Genomic DNA, 15,669 nt, shown 5'->3' with positions numbered 1-15,669 from the left:
ACAACTCCAGTCCATCAAATAATGTCTTGTGATGTGAAAATCTGTGTGTATTTATGAAACAAATCCATCATTAAGGCTTTTTAAATTTAAACTGTTACTTCTGGACAAAATCTGAGTAGACCTACATAACATTTCCTCTCACAGGAACAGATTTGTTTGGAACAATTTTGGACTGTTTTCACTTGTAAACAGTGCCTGATCTGTGCATATTTCTCTCCTGATTCAGACAAAACAACTTTTTTCCACTGGAGAAAGGAGCATTATGGATAGAGGACATACAGTATATTTTAATACAATGAAATTGACAACATGATGGATTTGTTTCTTACAAACATGCAGCTTTTTAACTTCACAAGATGTTGATTGATTGTGTGGATTACTTGTGAATTATTTGTGATGTTTTTATCAGCTGTTTGGACTTTCATTCTGACGGCACCCATTCACTGCAGAAAATCCATTGGTGGGCAAGTGATGTAATGCTACATTTCTCCAAATCTGTTCTGATGAAGAAACACTTATCTAAATCTTGGATGACTTGTTGGTGAATACATTTTCAGCAATTTTTCACTTAGGGTGGACTATTTTTTTTTTAGTTTTCCAGTTATTTCAAGGCAATTATTCTGATTCACATCACAACAATGAATGGGCAGAGAAGGGTTCAGGCTTGGAAAAGACTCGCAAGAACTGGAATAGAAACAACAACTTTCAACGTTAATTGCCATGAATGGAAGTTGAATAAGCGAGGCAAAAAATATTATGACACAGGAAACAATTTAATGTTTGCCGCATTTGACCTCTTGCTAATGACCAAAACGTCCAATTACGTGAGTGCGCAGGCATACAGAGAGCCTGGTAATGATCGGAATAAATCAGCGCTGACAGCAGCATGGGCCAGAGAGCCCTCCAGTGCCACCTTTGACACTATAAAGAGCCCAGTATTACAGGGGAAGTTATTTGGCAGTGCTCAGGCTATGTATTCATCAACCAAATAGGCAAAAAGTCTTTCATATTTGGAAAGGGGGAAAAAAGAACAAAAGAAAAAGCTGGGGTGTGAAATGAAAACCACCTGTTGGAGATTTTTTTGTTCTCTTTTCCACCGTGGCAGCGGGAGTATTTAAAGGGGTCATATGATGTGATTTCAAGTTTTCCTTTCTCTGTGGAGTGTTACAAGCTCTTGGACCATAAAGAAGATCTGTAAAGTTGCAAAGACTAAAGTCTCAAATCCAAAGAGATATTCATTATAAAAGTTAAGACTCGTCCACGCCCCCCTGAAACTGCTCGTTCTAACACGCCCCCACATCTCTACGTCAGTATGTGGGAAGATTTGCATTACGCCGCCCAGATGTTCACGCAAAGACAGAAAGTGTACATTTTATTCTCTCAGTTGCCGCCAGCACCATTTCATGGAGAAGCTGTGTGTTTCATTGTGAAAGTGAAACTACTTTGTTTGGTCTTCCAAAAGAGCATGATATCCGCTTCGTCTTACTTAGAGCTGATCTGGGCTGGTCGCTGAGGAAATACATCAACTTTGCGCTCACCGTGGACGAAGCTGTTCCTTACTCAAGCCCCCGGCTGTTCCTCACTCTTTGCCTCACTTTTGGCCATTCCTCACTCTTGCAACACTGAATGCAGCAACTGCCCCATTTGTAATGGGTTTTATTGTTTTTGTCCTGTCATGCCGGTGTTCTGACCAGGACACGCCATAACAGTATAGGTTGAAGGGTGTAACATTTCTGTCAGATGCTTGAAACATTTGGCCAATCACAATGCCCTGGATAGCTGGCCAATCAGAGCACACCTCGCTTTTCAGGCCAATGAGCTTTGTAAAAAATGATGTGTTTTAGAAGGCGGGGCATAGAGGAGAAACAATAATGTACATTATGTGGAAAATAATGGGCCGAAGGTTACCACAGAAACTGTTTTTGGTGTGTACACTACTGTTCATAAATTTTGGGTCAATCTTTTTTTTTTTTTTAAGAAATTAATAATTTTATTCAGCAAGGATGGATTAAACTGATAAGAAGTGACAGCAATGACATTTATATTGTTAGAAAAGATTTCCATTTCAGATAAATGCAGATTTTTTTTTAAAACATTATATTCATCAAAAAAGCACCAAAATCAACATTAGAATGATTTCTGAAGGATCATATAACACTGAAGACTGGAAAATTCAGCTTTGTCATCTTAGGAGTAAATTACATTTTAAAATATATTAAAATATAAAACAGCTCATTTAAATTGTAATAATATTTCACAATGTTACTGTTTTTATGTATTTTAATTGTGATCTTATGTCTCACAATGTGGCTTTGTTGCAATTTGACTTTATATCTCTTAGTTTCTACTTTATGTTTCACAGCATCACTTTATTTATTTATGTTTGACTTTTTCTTAAGATTACCATTTTTATTTTGTACTCTTAAGGTGGATACAGGCTTTCATAGCTTAATGTTGGTTTGGTGCTAGTCTCATTAGTGAAAGAAATATTTGGAAATAAGTGATGTAATCTTTACTGCCTTCAGCAGTCTGATGACAAATGATGAGAAATTTTTAGTCTTCAACAAAATAGATATAGCAAAACATGAATAAATCAAATGCAATTTTAGCATGCAAAGAGCAACACCATGGTTCATTCTTTTTATTTCAGCACAAAAATGTGTGTTAATGCAATCTGTTAATTATCCCTGAATAAATAAAAACATTGTTCACTAGTTTATTTGTTCATTGAATAATTAAGTCACTTTTAGAGTATAGATAACTACTTTATACAATAAAAGTCAAATGTGTTATCAGTAAATAAACATTGACACAACATCTGATTCCCAGGTTCTAAGTGCAAATGTATAGTGTTTTATCTGTGATGGTAGAAGAATGCACATTCAGGAACCATAAACAGAACCAAAAGTCACAAATCATTTAGTTCAGGTGTTTTTTTAAACCATAGAACCGGTTGCCAGTCCTCCTTAACACTGAGCTTGGCAAGTGCTCTTCCTCAGACTTCTGCCCTTTCAGATAGTTCAGCTGAGAAAGATATGTCTGAACGCTAAAAAGTGCACCATGACATCTCTCTTTGCATACAAAAGGCGCACAAGACATTTGCTCAGAGAAAACCAAAGATGAATAGCAAACTCTTTCATGCCTATTGAAGTGAGCTAAGTCAAGAGAGTCTACTAAATGTTTTAAGGATACTGACGTTACCATAAATGGATAGGTTTATGACTATTAACCTCAGGGAACGGCAGATTTTGGATGGAGTAGAAACCCTCATGAAGCCAAACACGAGCTGTGTGGACTCATAAAGGTGAAAGTTCACCCTCTTGTGGGAGTTTTGGCAGATGAAGGAAGTCAGCATGTGTTTTCTGGCAGAGAGAGCAGATCTACCTGGTTGTGTTTTATAATGATGGTGGACTGTAGCTCTCACTCATTATAACTAGTTACATGACTGCAAAGAACATTCCGTGAAAGAAATATTAAATATTCACAGATGTTTGAATAAGGGCCTTGTCCTCAAGTTACTTTTTGAGTAATTGTGTCTGTCTGTGTTAGAATTAACATGTCTGCACTCACTGGAGAATGGCAGCAAAATGGTTTATGGATGACAATGTGTGCCATTTCTCCATGATGTTCAGCCATTAGGTTTGTGAAAAAAAAAAAAAGAACTCTGTTCTCTGCTTCTTGCCGTGCTCACTTTGGGGACAGGTTTCGCTTCATTTGAGATATTTATCTCTTCTGTGTCGGGTGAGATATGGCTCAGGAGTTACATAAACTCTCAATCTCAAAAGTCTGTGTGTGTGATACTTCTGGCTCTGCTTGTCTGTTGAAATATCCTGGGGTGAGTCGTGCCACTTCGGTGTGCACTAATTCAGCACAAAAACACTCTCAATCTAGTTCAAGCAGATGCTAAATGCATTGAAATGTGACATTTGAGTAATTTGCATTTTAAATTTTTTTTTTTACTTGGTTTATTGAAACTTTGAACCTTTAAACAAAATATGTAAAAAATAATAATAATAATAAAAATGTTTGTATGTGTGTATGTACCATTTTTGATAAATTAGCGCTTAATGGTTATTTTATTAATTGGAGTATAAATATACAGAATATACAGTGGAGCAATGCTGTGCAGTCAAATATGCCAGATTGCGGTAGTCTCCTGAATTATCCATAACCTAGTGCTCAAACCTCGCATACAAGGTTTGGGAATTGCTCTGTGCATATTGCATTCAGGTGATTTTTTTTGGCCATGTTTGGGCCATTACCTGATTTGCATAATTCCTTTAGTGAATCGGATGCTAAAACAACACAAACAGAATTTGCAAATAAACGACTATCAACAGGCACAGTTCATTCTTAGTGAATCCCCCCGAGTAAGGTACGTCTGGCTCTGCTTGTCTTGAAGCATTACAGAGCGAGTGAACAGGGCTACAAAATGAAAAGGTATTTGTATAAATATTCCCTAAACATTTCTCTTAATATTTCTCTCATTCAGTTTCTCTCCCTCTCTTACATCCTGTAACAACAGCACAGTCCTCGGAGCTTGATCCAAACACACATCTGTCATGGCCCTGGCCTTTAATATAATGGCAGAATCAGGCTTGAGGCTTTTGTACTGGCTGTTTGTCTTGCGGGAAATGTGGATGTAGGTATTGAATTAATCTTAGGGCCATTTGATGAAATGTTTGCCGAGATTCTATTAAGTAGATAAACAGTAGTAGACGCCATGCTTTGCATTAAGATTTCCATTTTGCTGGGAATTGAAGAGTAAAAAAGGTAGATTAGATTCAGACTGAATTCAATTGAATGTGAATTGGATGCAAGTTGTTGAACCAGAGGTTTATTAAAAAGTCAGAAAAGACTTTCAGTACAGATGAGATCATTTGTATGACAAATTTGCCAGAATAAACCATGTATGAACTCCACAGCTTCAAGTATGTGATCAAATTATCATAATAAAGAAAATTGTTATTTAATAAAAAATGCAAATATACAAATACAAATGTAGTGTACAATAATATATTAGTTTTTTAGGGTCAGGAATGCCTTTTATGACCATGAATTCCTAAGTAAATCAGACTTTTGCAGGTTTTTGTTCCAGGATGTTTAGCAGAATACAAATGGCAATTGCTTTTTGGAATAAATGGATAAACATAATAATCTATGTATATCTTTTTGTATCATATTTTATACATCAGGGTTTTATGATCATTTATTAATTAAAAAATAATAATTGCATCCATCTTTTAATTGCTTTGTGGGTGTCAAAAACAACCTCAACTATATGTATGTATGTGTATATATATATATATATATATATATGAAGAGTTTATTTGCAAAAACTGATAACCCCATTTTTTTAATTTTCAAAAAAAAAAGTTTTTTATTAAGTTATCATGTTTTTATTGTGTTAGTTAGCTGTATTTTTTTTTTTTTTTTTTTTTTTTTTTACCTAATCAAAATAACCCAACTGCAGTTTGAGATTAATTGGACTGCACAATAAAAACACATGATTTTTTATTTACTGTTTTTGCTAATGAACTCCTATATGAATTCCTCTATATATATGTGTGTGTGTGTGTGTATGTATACATACATACACACACACACACACACACACACACAATTTATTAACATTTATTACAAGTTAATTTTTAATTATTGTATTAAATTTAGTTTCAATTTAATTATTTAATTTCATTTTTTTTAAATATATATTTTTTAATCTAATAATAAATAGCTAATAATAATAAACCGATTTTTTGACAGTGTTTGTGCCATTACTAGACCAAAAATGGCAATTTCTTCTTGGAACTGCTACACAAATGGTAAAAAAAAAAATGTTTTAGGACGTTTCAGTTTATTCTGCACATGCTAGATGGCCCATGAATTGCTTTCAGTGACATCATAGGCATTACTTTACCCTCTGCGCGTGTTTGATGCTTGTCTAACTAATCACTGCACACTTTGCCGGGCAGAAAGAACAAATAGTCCAACTTTCAATCTTAAATGACTCATGTTGAGTAATCAGTCCAAATACAGTCATCAGGAACTGTGAGAAAGTCAAAGTTGAATAAGAGTTTCTGCCAAGTCAGATCCTTAATATTGTGACTCATTCTGCAACACGTCCAAGTCATAACTTCTGAGGGCACGTGCCTGACTGAGATTGTGTTCTAATGTTAACTGCAAACCTGCATAGAAATAATATAAATATGCAACACCTGTTTGACCTGGTCTTACCTGCAGTGGACAGCAGGATAAAGATGATGGCCAGGGTGTTGAAGGACCAGCAGCCGTTCATGGTCATCTCTCAGCCCTCATGAAGAAAGTCAACACACACTCATTTCTCACCGCCTGGTGGTCATTTTATTCTGCAAGCTCTGGAAGAAAGCACACACACACAATATACAGGTGTTTAAACTTTATATTCTCTGAACAAGACTTAAAAATTCAGTCATCATTTACTAACCCTCACATTGTTTCAACATGAAATGTAATGGAGTGAACTACTCATGCATTTTTTGAACAAAGCCATCTGTTGGGCTTGAGTTACACATGCAATAACTGATAAGATGGAGCTACAGCTGGTGTTACACCGATCCTTTCATTATTGCTGTCAAAAGGGAACTCTGAGAGATTAATGATGAAGACTTGAGATTTGAGAATATTGATGAGGGGGATCTTGGTTTGAAAAATACCACACAATATGCGCTCATGACAAATAGATACAGCATGTTGCAAAGGATTAAATGCGATAATTCCTTATTGATGATTCTGTCCATGCTTGTCTCTGCATGGGCTCTCTCTGATGAAAAGCATATTTTATAACAGAGCAATATGAATAAAGCTCTCCAGTCCCAACCCAACATATCAAATCAAATCTCCCTGTCTAAAGCCTTTTCAAAGCCTCCGTATCCTCCCAGATCCTGGTGCAACTGTCATGAGACACATAAGAAAAAATATATGATGTGCCAAAGAGGGTGTGTTTGGAATAGAATATATTTGCTACTGCAGGCCATGCAGCAACTGCAAACTTTTTTGTGTGTGTGTGTTGTATATGGTTATTGCAACATGTGCACAATGTAGGCATGAGCTCAAGTCCGGCTTATGTATTATCCCATTACTATTGCAGTTTTTATTTTAATAAAAGTGCCAAAAAAGCCAAAACAATGCTTTGTAAAACTAGATAGATAATAGTAAATACTTAATTTAATGATTGTACATTAATATTGGTTAATTTAAATGCTACAATTAATTTAATAGTTGTTAATAATTATTACATGTTTACATTACATTTATTAAAGATTTTGTAATGAATTATTAATTTATTTTAATTATTCTTTTAATAAAATATTTGTTTTTCATTTTACTTCCAATCCAAGTCCAATCAATCAATCAATCAATCAATCAATCAATCAATCATTTTTTATTTATATTAATGTTTAATCAATGTTTAATTATATTAATGTTTATTAAATATTATATATTTATTAGAACAACTGTAATTAATTTATAAACTTTACTGTTCAATAAATATTGACTTTAATGGCCAATTATTAATTTAATATTAATTTAATTATCAAATTTAATCATTGATTCTTATTTGTTTTATATCACTTGATTTAGTAAAATGTGAAAAAACTGAAGTTTACCACTCCAGTCATAAAACTTTAAATAAATAAATAAATAAAATAAAATCACTATCATTTATAGTTTGTGTGTCATTGCCTGCCTGTAGTTACATATAAAGTCAGGTCAAGCAAATTGTATTCTTAAACACTCTATCCTGGCACATTTTGTCAAATGTTGTAGGTCATCCAGGCTTCCCATGCATACAGAAACTTCATTACTGTGCACAGTATGTGTTCTTCATGATGCAAAAATAGTGAAAGTAGTAAGCTATACGGTACCTAGAGACTAGCAAAGGACGCTAAAATGGGTTGACAGGAGGACCACATGGAATAGATGCATGTGACCTACCTAAGACAGAGATCTTCATTCAGGAAGAGAGGAAATATGTCCCTTAAGCACAACAAACTACTGGTTAAATGGAGCTGCACTGCATAATGCATGTGTTGAACTAAAGGAGTTTATGGGAATGTGTGCTTGGTGTATGTGTGTATGTGTGTGTCTCCATATATATATTTATCATCAATCTTTCTTATCTTTCTCTGTGTGTTTACACAGCAGTCAGCATGTCTGTGTTTGGTTTACAGCTACACTCGCTCAAAGCTGGCCGTCTGTCATAACACGTCACCATGCCAATCCGCCTCTGTCACCCATGCAGGCCTCTGAATGGCTTGTTGGCAGTGAGAAACACTCCCTCTTGCCAACATGAAGAAAACAAAGCACACACACACACACACACACACCAGAAGCTAATAACGTGTATCTATATGCAATCTTATTAGAATAAGCCTATGGCACAGATAAACACACCCTAAAATATTAGCTTCCAGACATTTCAAATCCTCCTGGTAACAGATGAGGTATGTTTGTTTGTATCCAGTGTGGAAATAATCGAATAATCAATAATCAACACTGTGTGTACCTCATGTTTTTACAGAAATCATATATTACCGTGCAGTTACAAAATCATATTGTGCAAAAAAAACACCCTTGAGTCTCAACAATCAGATTTCCCACTTTTTCTGAATTCTAAACGAGGTAATGACTGTTTACTCAGTCATTATGCCTTAAGTCAAAGCTGATATCTTCATATCTTAGTCGTATAAAGAAAGCAGCTCTGTTTGTGTTTATTGTTGCTTTAATACTCCACCGAGGTCTGAGGAGATACATCTGCTGTGTGGCTCAGATGAAACCAAAGTTGTATTTTTATATGCTAAAAGCAGTAAACAAAAAACATACGGTGGAAAAAAACACTGTCCTACGCACATGCAAACAGCTATAGTGTTACCGTGGAAACTCAGAGACATTCTCAAAGTATGTGAAGAATAAAGGGACAGTTTAGCCAAAAAGGAAAATGACATCATTGTTTGCTCACCCTCATGGCGTTCCAAACCTGTATGACTTTTTCTTTTTTGTAACACGGAAAAGATATTTTGAAGACTATTTCAAGACTGTTTTGTCCACAGGAAAAGTCTGTGGAGTTTGGTATAGTAAAAACAAGACAAAATGAAACAAACAGTGACAACAACAAAAGAAGACGTTTTTCAAACAAGAAAATTTAAATTATATATGTTTTATATATAATATTAATATATATATATTCATATTGATGTAAATATTATGCATATATATACATATTTAAAATATTATATACTGAATTATATTATATAAATTAATATTATAATATTATTTAATAAATTCAAATGATTAATTTGATTTTAATAATCACACTTATAGTATATTTATGAATAATAATGTATTTATTTATCATATATTACTTTAATAATTATAAATTGTATAATTTAATTATGAATTTATTAATGTAATATTGAACAATTTAATTAAATTGTCGATTATAAACCTGATTAATGAATAATGATAATTAATTTATTGATCAATTTTTTTTCAAAAGAAGATATTTTGTAGAATGTTTTAACTATTTTTTCCCATTCAGTGAAAACAGTTTTTCAAAATATATTTTTATTCTGCTTTGTAAAATTAATATTAGATATGTTTTATATATAATATTAATATTTTAATTTATTTCTAATATATTAGTATTGATTTAAAAATTATACATATTATACATACAGATATTTTATATATTATGATACTTAATTTATTGTAATAATAATATTATTTAATAAATCCAAATTATTTTGATTGAATAATTCTATTAAAATATTATACTAATAAATAATAATATATTTATTTTTCATATATATGATATTACTTTAATAATTATAAATTGTCAATTATTAACTTGATTTAATATTGATAATTAATTTATTAATTTAATGATCAATTAATTTTTTTCTATAATTTTTTAACAGTTTTTGTCCATACAGTGAAAATCAGTGCCATTCAAAAGAACATTGTATAGACATATTCTAAAAAACAAAACTATTTTTAAAAAATATTATGTTATAATTCTTCATTACAAGACGAGATTTTAAAAAGATCATCTTTTGGTATCAGGTGTAGTACTTTGAATGGCTCTTGTTTTACAGGTGAAAATCTGTGATCTCCCTAATTTAAACCTGAAAGTTTTTCATATTTTCAGCAAAACTGAAAACAAAGAAAGATACATTGTGTTCCTCAGATGGATCAGTCCCTCAGAAACAGAAGTGTGGTGCATATGGCTCTGAAACCTCTAACATTTGTGTCCAAATCTACTAGCAGTGGCTCTCCTGGCAGTACATCACATAGCGCTTCACAGAAGCACAGAAGAGTGTGAAGGACTTTCTTCTCCCAGAGCTACACTACACTGTGTTTATCCATCCCCTCCGGACCCTCGTGCATGTGTGAGAATGTAGGAGAGAATGTCTTTGAGCAAACGAGAAATTACAAAATTCTCCTAGAGCTGCGCTGAAGTCATTGTTCCTCTCTGAAGATCAATTAATATTTATATTCATATGCTCCTCCACACACCCGCTGCCTCTGACTATTGAATAATCGAGTAGCTACTTGCTAATTGTTTGTGAATGTTCTGTTGCTTGTTAATTTTTTATTACAGAATGCTTTGTAAACCAATGTCGGTTTAGAGGGAAACAATGCCAGATTGTGAGAAGATTCAACATCATCCTTTAAGACAAGTTCCTTTCTGTTCTTTTGGGTTCAAGGGGAGTTTTTTGACAGAATTGGGTAGGAGAGGTCTGTAATACCTGAAGAGAGGTAGGCTTATCTATTAGCATCCCCATTCATCTCAGTGGCAGTCTTTGGCACAGGACTCCCAGAAGTAGCAGACAGGTAAAAATATACAACAAAGAATACGTCTACTTCTTAATGTCCATCTATGGAGAAAGATGCTTTTTTTTTCACAAAATGCTATAGTTGGAATAGGCAGATGCTAACTGGATCATGCTAACTAGCCAAACTTGTTGGGTAAAGATCCTGATCTGATTGGTCAGACTCTATAGACATATACTGAATTCAAAAGTCAGCCACTATATCATGATTTTGGATCATGTTGCTCGTTAAATCTGACTGATATTCTCAGAGGTCTCTGAAATGTGCATGAGATGGATCTGGCACACAAAAAGAGTCTTTATAGTGCTCAACGCTCACTACCCGACTGCACTATTCATATTCAAAAGCACCGCAGGACCAAATGCATAGTGGTACAGAATTTCAAAAATGTCCCTCAGTTATTGGTCTTTTGCTTTCTGCTTGGAAACTGAAAAAAAAAACTTCCATAAAGTCATACATAAAGTCAGCTGTCAGCTTACAAAAAGCAGTTCATTTTAGTAAATGCAAATCTATGAGGTTAATGGAAAATTATTTTTCAAAATGTCAGATTTTTAGTTTTATGCTTTTGGTAGTCTAAAAGAAACCTCAATGCGTCCAGGGATTAATGTGTTGGGATGAATTGAGAATGTGTGTTGAACACTGAGGAGAGGGAAGGGTACATTTAGATAACATGAACTAACGTCATTAGCACTGCAGATGGTACAGTCTGTTCTCTGCTCATCCCCATAGTTACCATCAATACCCCTTACCTAAAACCACAAAGAATGGCACAGGGATAAGCACCTTCAAACAACTTAAACACCAGACAACTGGCATTGTTGTGATCTGTTTTATATTTACTCTTTGCTATTCAGAATGAAAAATGATGATTATTATTATTATTATGTATTTATAATTTAATACTTTCTATTCTAATAACAAAATGATTCTTCTTGTTATATTAAAATGTATATATATATATATATATATATATATATTTATATTTTTATATATATATATATATATATATATATAATGTCATATATTATAAAAAATAATAGTAATAATAATAATTTTTATTATTATTGTTTTTGTTGTTATTATTGTTTTATCATCATCATTATTATTATTATTGACATTAAATATTTTATCATGAGCCTTTTAAATATATTATTTTAAAAAATCTAATAACAGAATACAATTTTTAATGTCTATATTAAAAATAAAATGAAACACTAAAAAGATCATAATTAATCAATTATTATTATTTATTTATAATGTAATCATTTATTTTTATAGTTATACTAATAAAATAACTATTGTTGTTTTAAAATATATTTTATTATAATTATTATTATTTTAATATGATTAAAAAATATTGTATGTAATAATAATAACACTATTCATTAAAAAGTTGTATAATAAAGTAGATCAATGGTGGGAACAATCCTAAAAAAAAAATAAGAGTCTAGGGAAAATATGATAATAAATTTGTTGTTTTTCTATGACCAGCTTTTGATCCTACATTTTTCAGTCATAAAGGCTGACTGCACTGATTGTCCATTTAAATGAGAGATAAGCAGCAAATAGCTTTTATATCCTCTCTTTCTCTGTTCATTTACCCGGTTCTCTGTCCAATTAAGCCCTCTTGTTTTTCGTTGCTGTGTTACTAAAGAGCTTTTTTATTGCTCCTCTGTGTCAGTTTTCTGCTGTAGTGTGAGTATGATGCAGAAAGGCTTATTCATTAAACACATTAACACACACTGTCTTTAAGCGACTCAGATGGCCCTGTGTGTACATCATGAACCCGAGGGAAGATTTACCTGCAGTGTGATCGACTGCTCTTAGCTTTAAGCTACTTGTGCCTCAGGCGGATTGGTGTTTAAAGCAGAGCATCAGGTGTAAAACTTGGAAAGACTCAGAGAAATGAGAAGATTTTTGCCTTTCAAGTCATGTATTCAAAGCAAACAGAGACATGCAGAGTGGGTTGTTTGTAATTAAGAAGAATCTCTTTTTCTCTCTGTCTCTGTGAAAGGCAGATAACCAAAAAGGGGCAAAAGGGGGCTGAAATATGGCTCTCATTAAAACTAGCCCCTTTGTTCTCCTCCTAAATGTATTTCTCACCTCAGAGAGATGACGTGTCGAGACTAAAATTAGGAGCCTAAATTTGGCTTCTGATTCAGAGAGAACATTTTCTGGACAGTGGTTCCTAAAGGTCTGAGAATAAATAATAATGTCACATTTCGGAATTTAAATTTTGGGATTTCAAAAGCCTTTAACCCCATGCTGGACATTCAGGTAGAGTCACAAAAACTAAACCCTTTGTGACTCACCTGGGCTGAGGTGTTTCCTTCCAGGGATATGTTTTTTTCTGCTATTAAAGATCAACAGTTGATATTTAATATTATTACTTTATGAAATACTTGATTTTGATTAGTCAGTCACAGCATTCAGAAGATATTTCCTAATATTTGCTGTTGTCCATGGCAATGCTATTTATCAGAGAGCAGATCCGGGTAACTGAACATCACTGACTGGTGTAGTGCAGGGTTGTTATTGTTACCAAAAATAGTATTTATTTTTTTTATTTTTTTTTTTTTATTTTTTTGTAATTGAAATAAAGTTTAAATAAAATTAGATGGAATACTTAAGTAAAAATTAAAGATGTTACCTTAAGCTACTAACTGGAAAAAGTTTGAATTACTGCAATTATTAAAACTGAAATAAAAAACTGAAGATAAATAGAAATATATTAAAAATGACAAAGCCAAATAACAAAATGATTAAAAATAAAATGAATGCAAATAAAAATCTAATATAATATAATTTAATACAATACAATATAATTTAATAATATAATGTATGATAATATAAATTTAATATAATATTATTTTATTAGAAAATGCATTTTTATCTACATAGGATAATGTATAGCTATGATAATGAAATATAATATAGCATTAATTTATATACATGTATATAAATATATACAATTAGTAATATAATTAATATTTCATGTCAGGTACCATATATCGCTCTGTATTTTTCCCCCAACTGACTGTTCATTATCCCCTAATTGAATTAAGTTTTAATATGTAGCTTTGAAACATTAAAATTATTAAATTATTAAATACTATTTAAATACATCTAAATAAATTGGAAAAAAGGTTTATATAAAAATGTATGATTGATTATATATATATATATATATATATATATATATAATAATGTTTTAAAGAAATCACAACAGTTCATTTAAAGTACTTATTTTATATTTTTAATATTTATATTTTATATGTATTTATTTATTTATATTAATTTTTTTTAATTATTAAAATTTATAATTCAATCCCAAACCCAAAAGCTTAGAGCAGTAGTTTTCTGGTCATGTTGACACTAGATGCATCTGATCAAGCTGTGAGGGTTTCTGACAGCATGCTGTGGCACTCACACCAGCTCAAGGACTCCGTCCAAAATCACTCATCACTGCTCAGCTGTGGACGCATTCTGATAAACTAAAGTATGCTTGAGTACACCAACTGACATCCCAAGCTCTCACAGACAAGAGCGCTGTCAAACACACACAGGCTCGCACATAGTCTGTGAAATAACAGAGGTGGGGAACCCAATTAGTAGTAGTGAATTGCTGCTGGGATGCTTCTGTCATCTACAAATACACACAGAGGCTGAATGGATGCCCATCTGCTGTTGACTAAGACAAGTTCTTTACATTTCCCCAAGATCCCTTGTAAAAACAAGAAACTCGCTTGTTTCCAAGTTACCATCTCTCTAGATGTTTCCTTTTCAGTGCCGAGCAAAATGAAAATTCAGACACTCAGGAAACCCAAATCATGAGCAGTTCCTCTTTAACCTGTCTAATCATGTAAAGCTTGAAGCACTGATGTATTGATATCCTGTGACCAAACATATCCATTCCCACAATATTCCACATTAGCTCAAAACAGTCAACCTCTTCACTCAATCAATGCTCAGAAATATCAATAATGGACTGCAACTTTGCCTGTGAGTTCAATAAAACCAAAAGGTCTGTTCCAAGTTCAGCACATGTGAGTTAAACATTTGGCTGCGCTTTTGAAAACAGAAAGAAAAGCTTGTGTTTTTTCGTTAATGAGAAGCAGAGAGTCAGTCTTACCTCTTTCTGTGTCTCTTTCTCTCTTGTAGAGCCAGTTTGCCTGATGTTACAGCATGTTGAATGAGGCTCTCCGATGGAGTATGGCACACACACACAGGTACACACTCATCCTGCTGTTTCCACTGAGCGTTCAGCCTGTCATCGGAAAGAGAAGATGAACGGAGGTAAAGGGGAGGAGAGGAAACACGCACTTCTGCCCTCTACCTTCCATGTGCTGGGTCCCTGCACTTAAACTGAGCACAGACAGAGCGAGTGAGAGAGTGAGAGCCAGAGGGAGGGAGGGAGGTGTGTGTGTTTGTGTGGGTAAGGCTTTGCCTATAGTGAGAGGATAGTAAACCTGAAATCACCTACATTGTGTGGAGCAGTCAAAGGTCCATGTCCATGAGAAAAACATGCAAAATGTTTTAAAATTTCAAAATGCAAGAAAATATTTTCAGTTCTTGAAGTACACCCTCCACCCAAGAGTTAAATAATGAGAAAAATGAAACAAGAAATGAATGAATAAACAAATAAAAAAAGTAATTTCAGAAAATATGTACACTTTATTTTAATTTCATGTGGCAAACATTCAAAATCTATTTAATAATTATATTTTTATTTGGCACAATAAAGCGCTAACATATAGGTTGATATTACGGTTTTTAATTTACTTAAATTTGCCA

At 33.0% G+C, this 15,669-nt stretch overlaps 1 protein-coding gene and 1 long non-coding RNA gene across 3 annotated transcripts in view; one reads left to right on the top strand and one right to left on the bottom strand.

The window, feature by feature from the left end:
- LOC109078916 (protein shisa-like-1a) overlaps window positions 1–15,146 on the bottom strand; it is a 27,747-nt gene extending 12,601 nt beyond the window's left edge. For both annotated transcript variants that reach the window (XM_019094085.2, XM_019094084.2), the window contains exons 1-2: window positions 15,008–15,146; window positions 6,238–6,377 (exon numbers count right to left, since the gene is read on the bottom strand). In XM_019094085.2, coding sequence (XP_018949630.1) covers window positions 6,238–6,304 — 67 coding nt within the window. In that variant the 5' untranslated portion in view covers window positions 6,305–6,377; window positions 15,008–15,146. The remainder of the gene's footprint in view (window positions 1–6,237; window positions 6,378–15,007) is intronic.
- Window positions 1–15,669, top strand: part of LOC122137148 — a 35,143-nt gene extending 19,474 nt beyond the window's left edge. Inside the window, exon 3 of the long non-coding RNA XR_006154649.1 lies at window positions 15,037–15,669. This is a non-coding gene — a long non-coding RNA (uncharacterized LOC122137148). The remainder of the gene's footprint in view (window positions 1–15,036) is intronic.

This window comes from Cyprinus carpio, chromosome B4, assembly GCF_018340385.1.
Source record: "Cyprinus carpio isolate SPL01 chromosome B4, ASM1834038v1, whole genome shotgun sequence".
NCBI lineage: Eukaryota > Metazoa > Chordata > Actinopteri > Cypriniformes > Cyprinidae > Cyprinus > Cyprinus carpio.
This window is presented reverse-complemented; position numbering and strand designations above follow the sequence as displayed.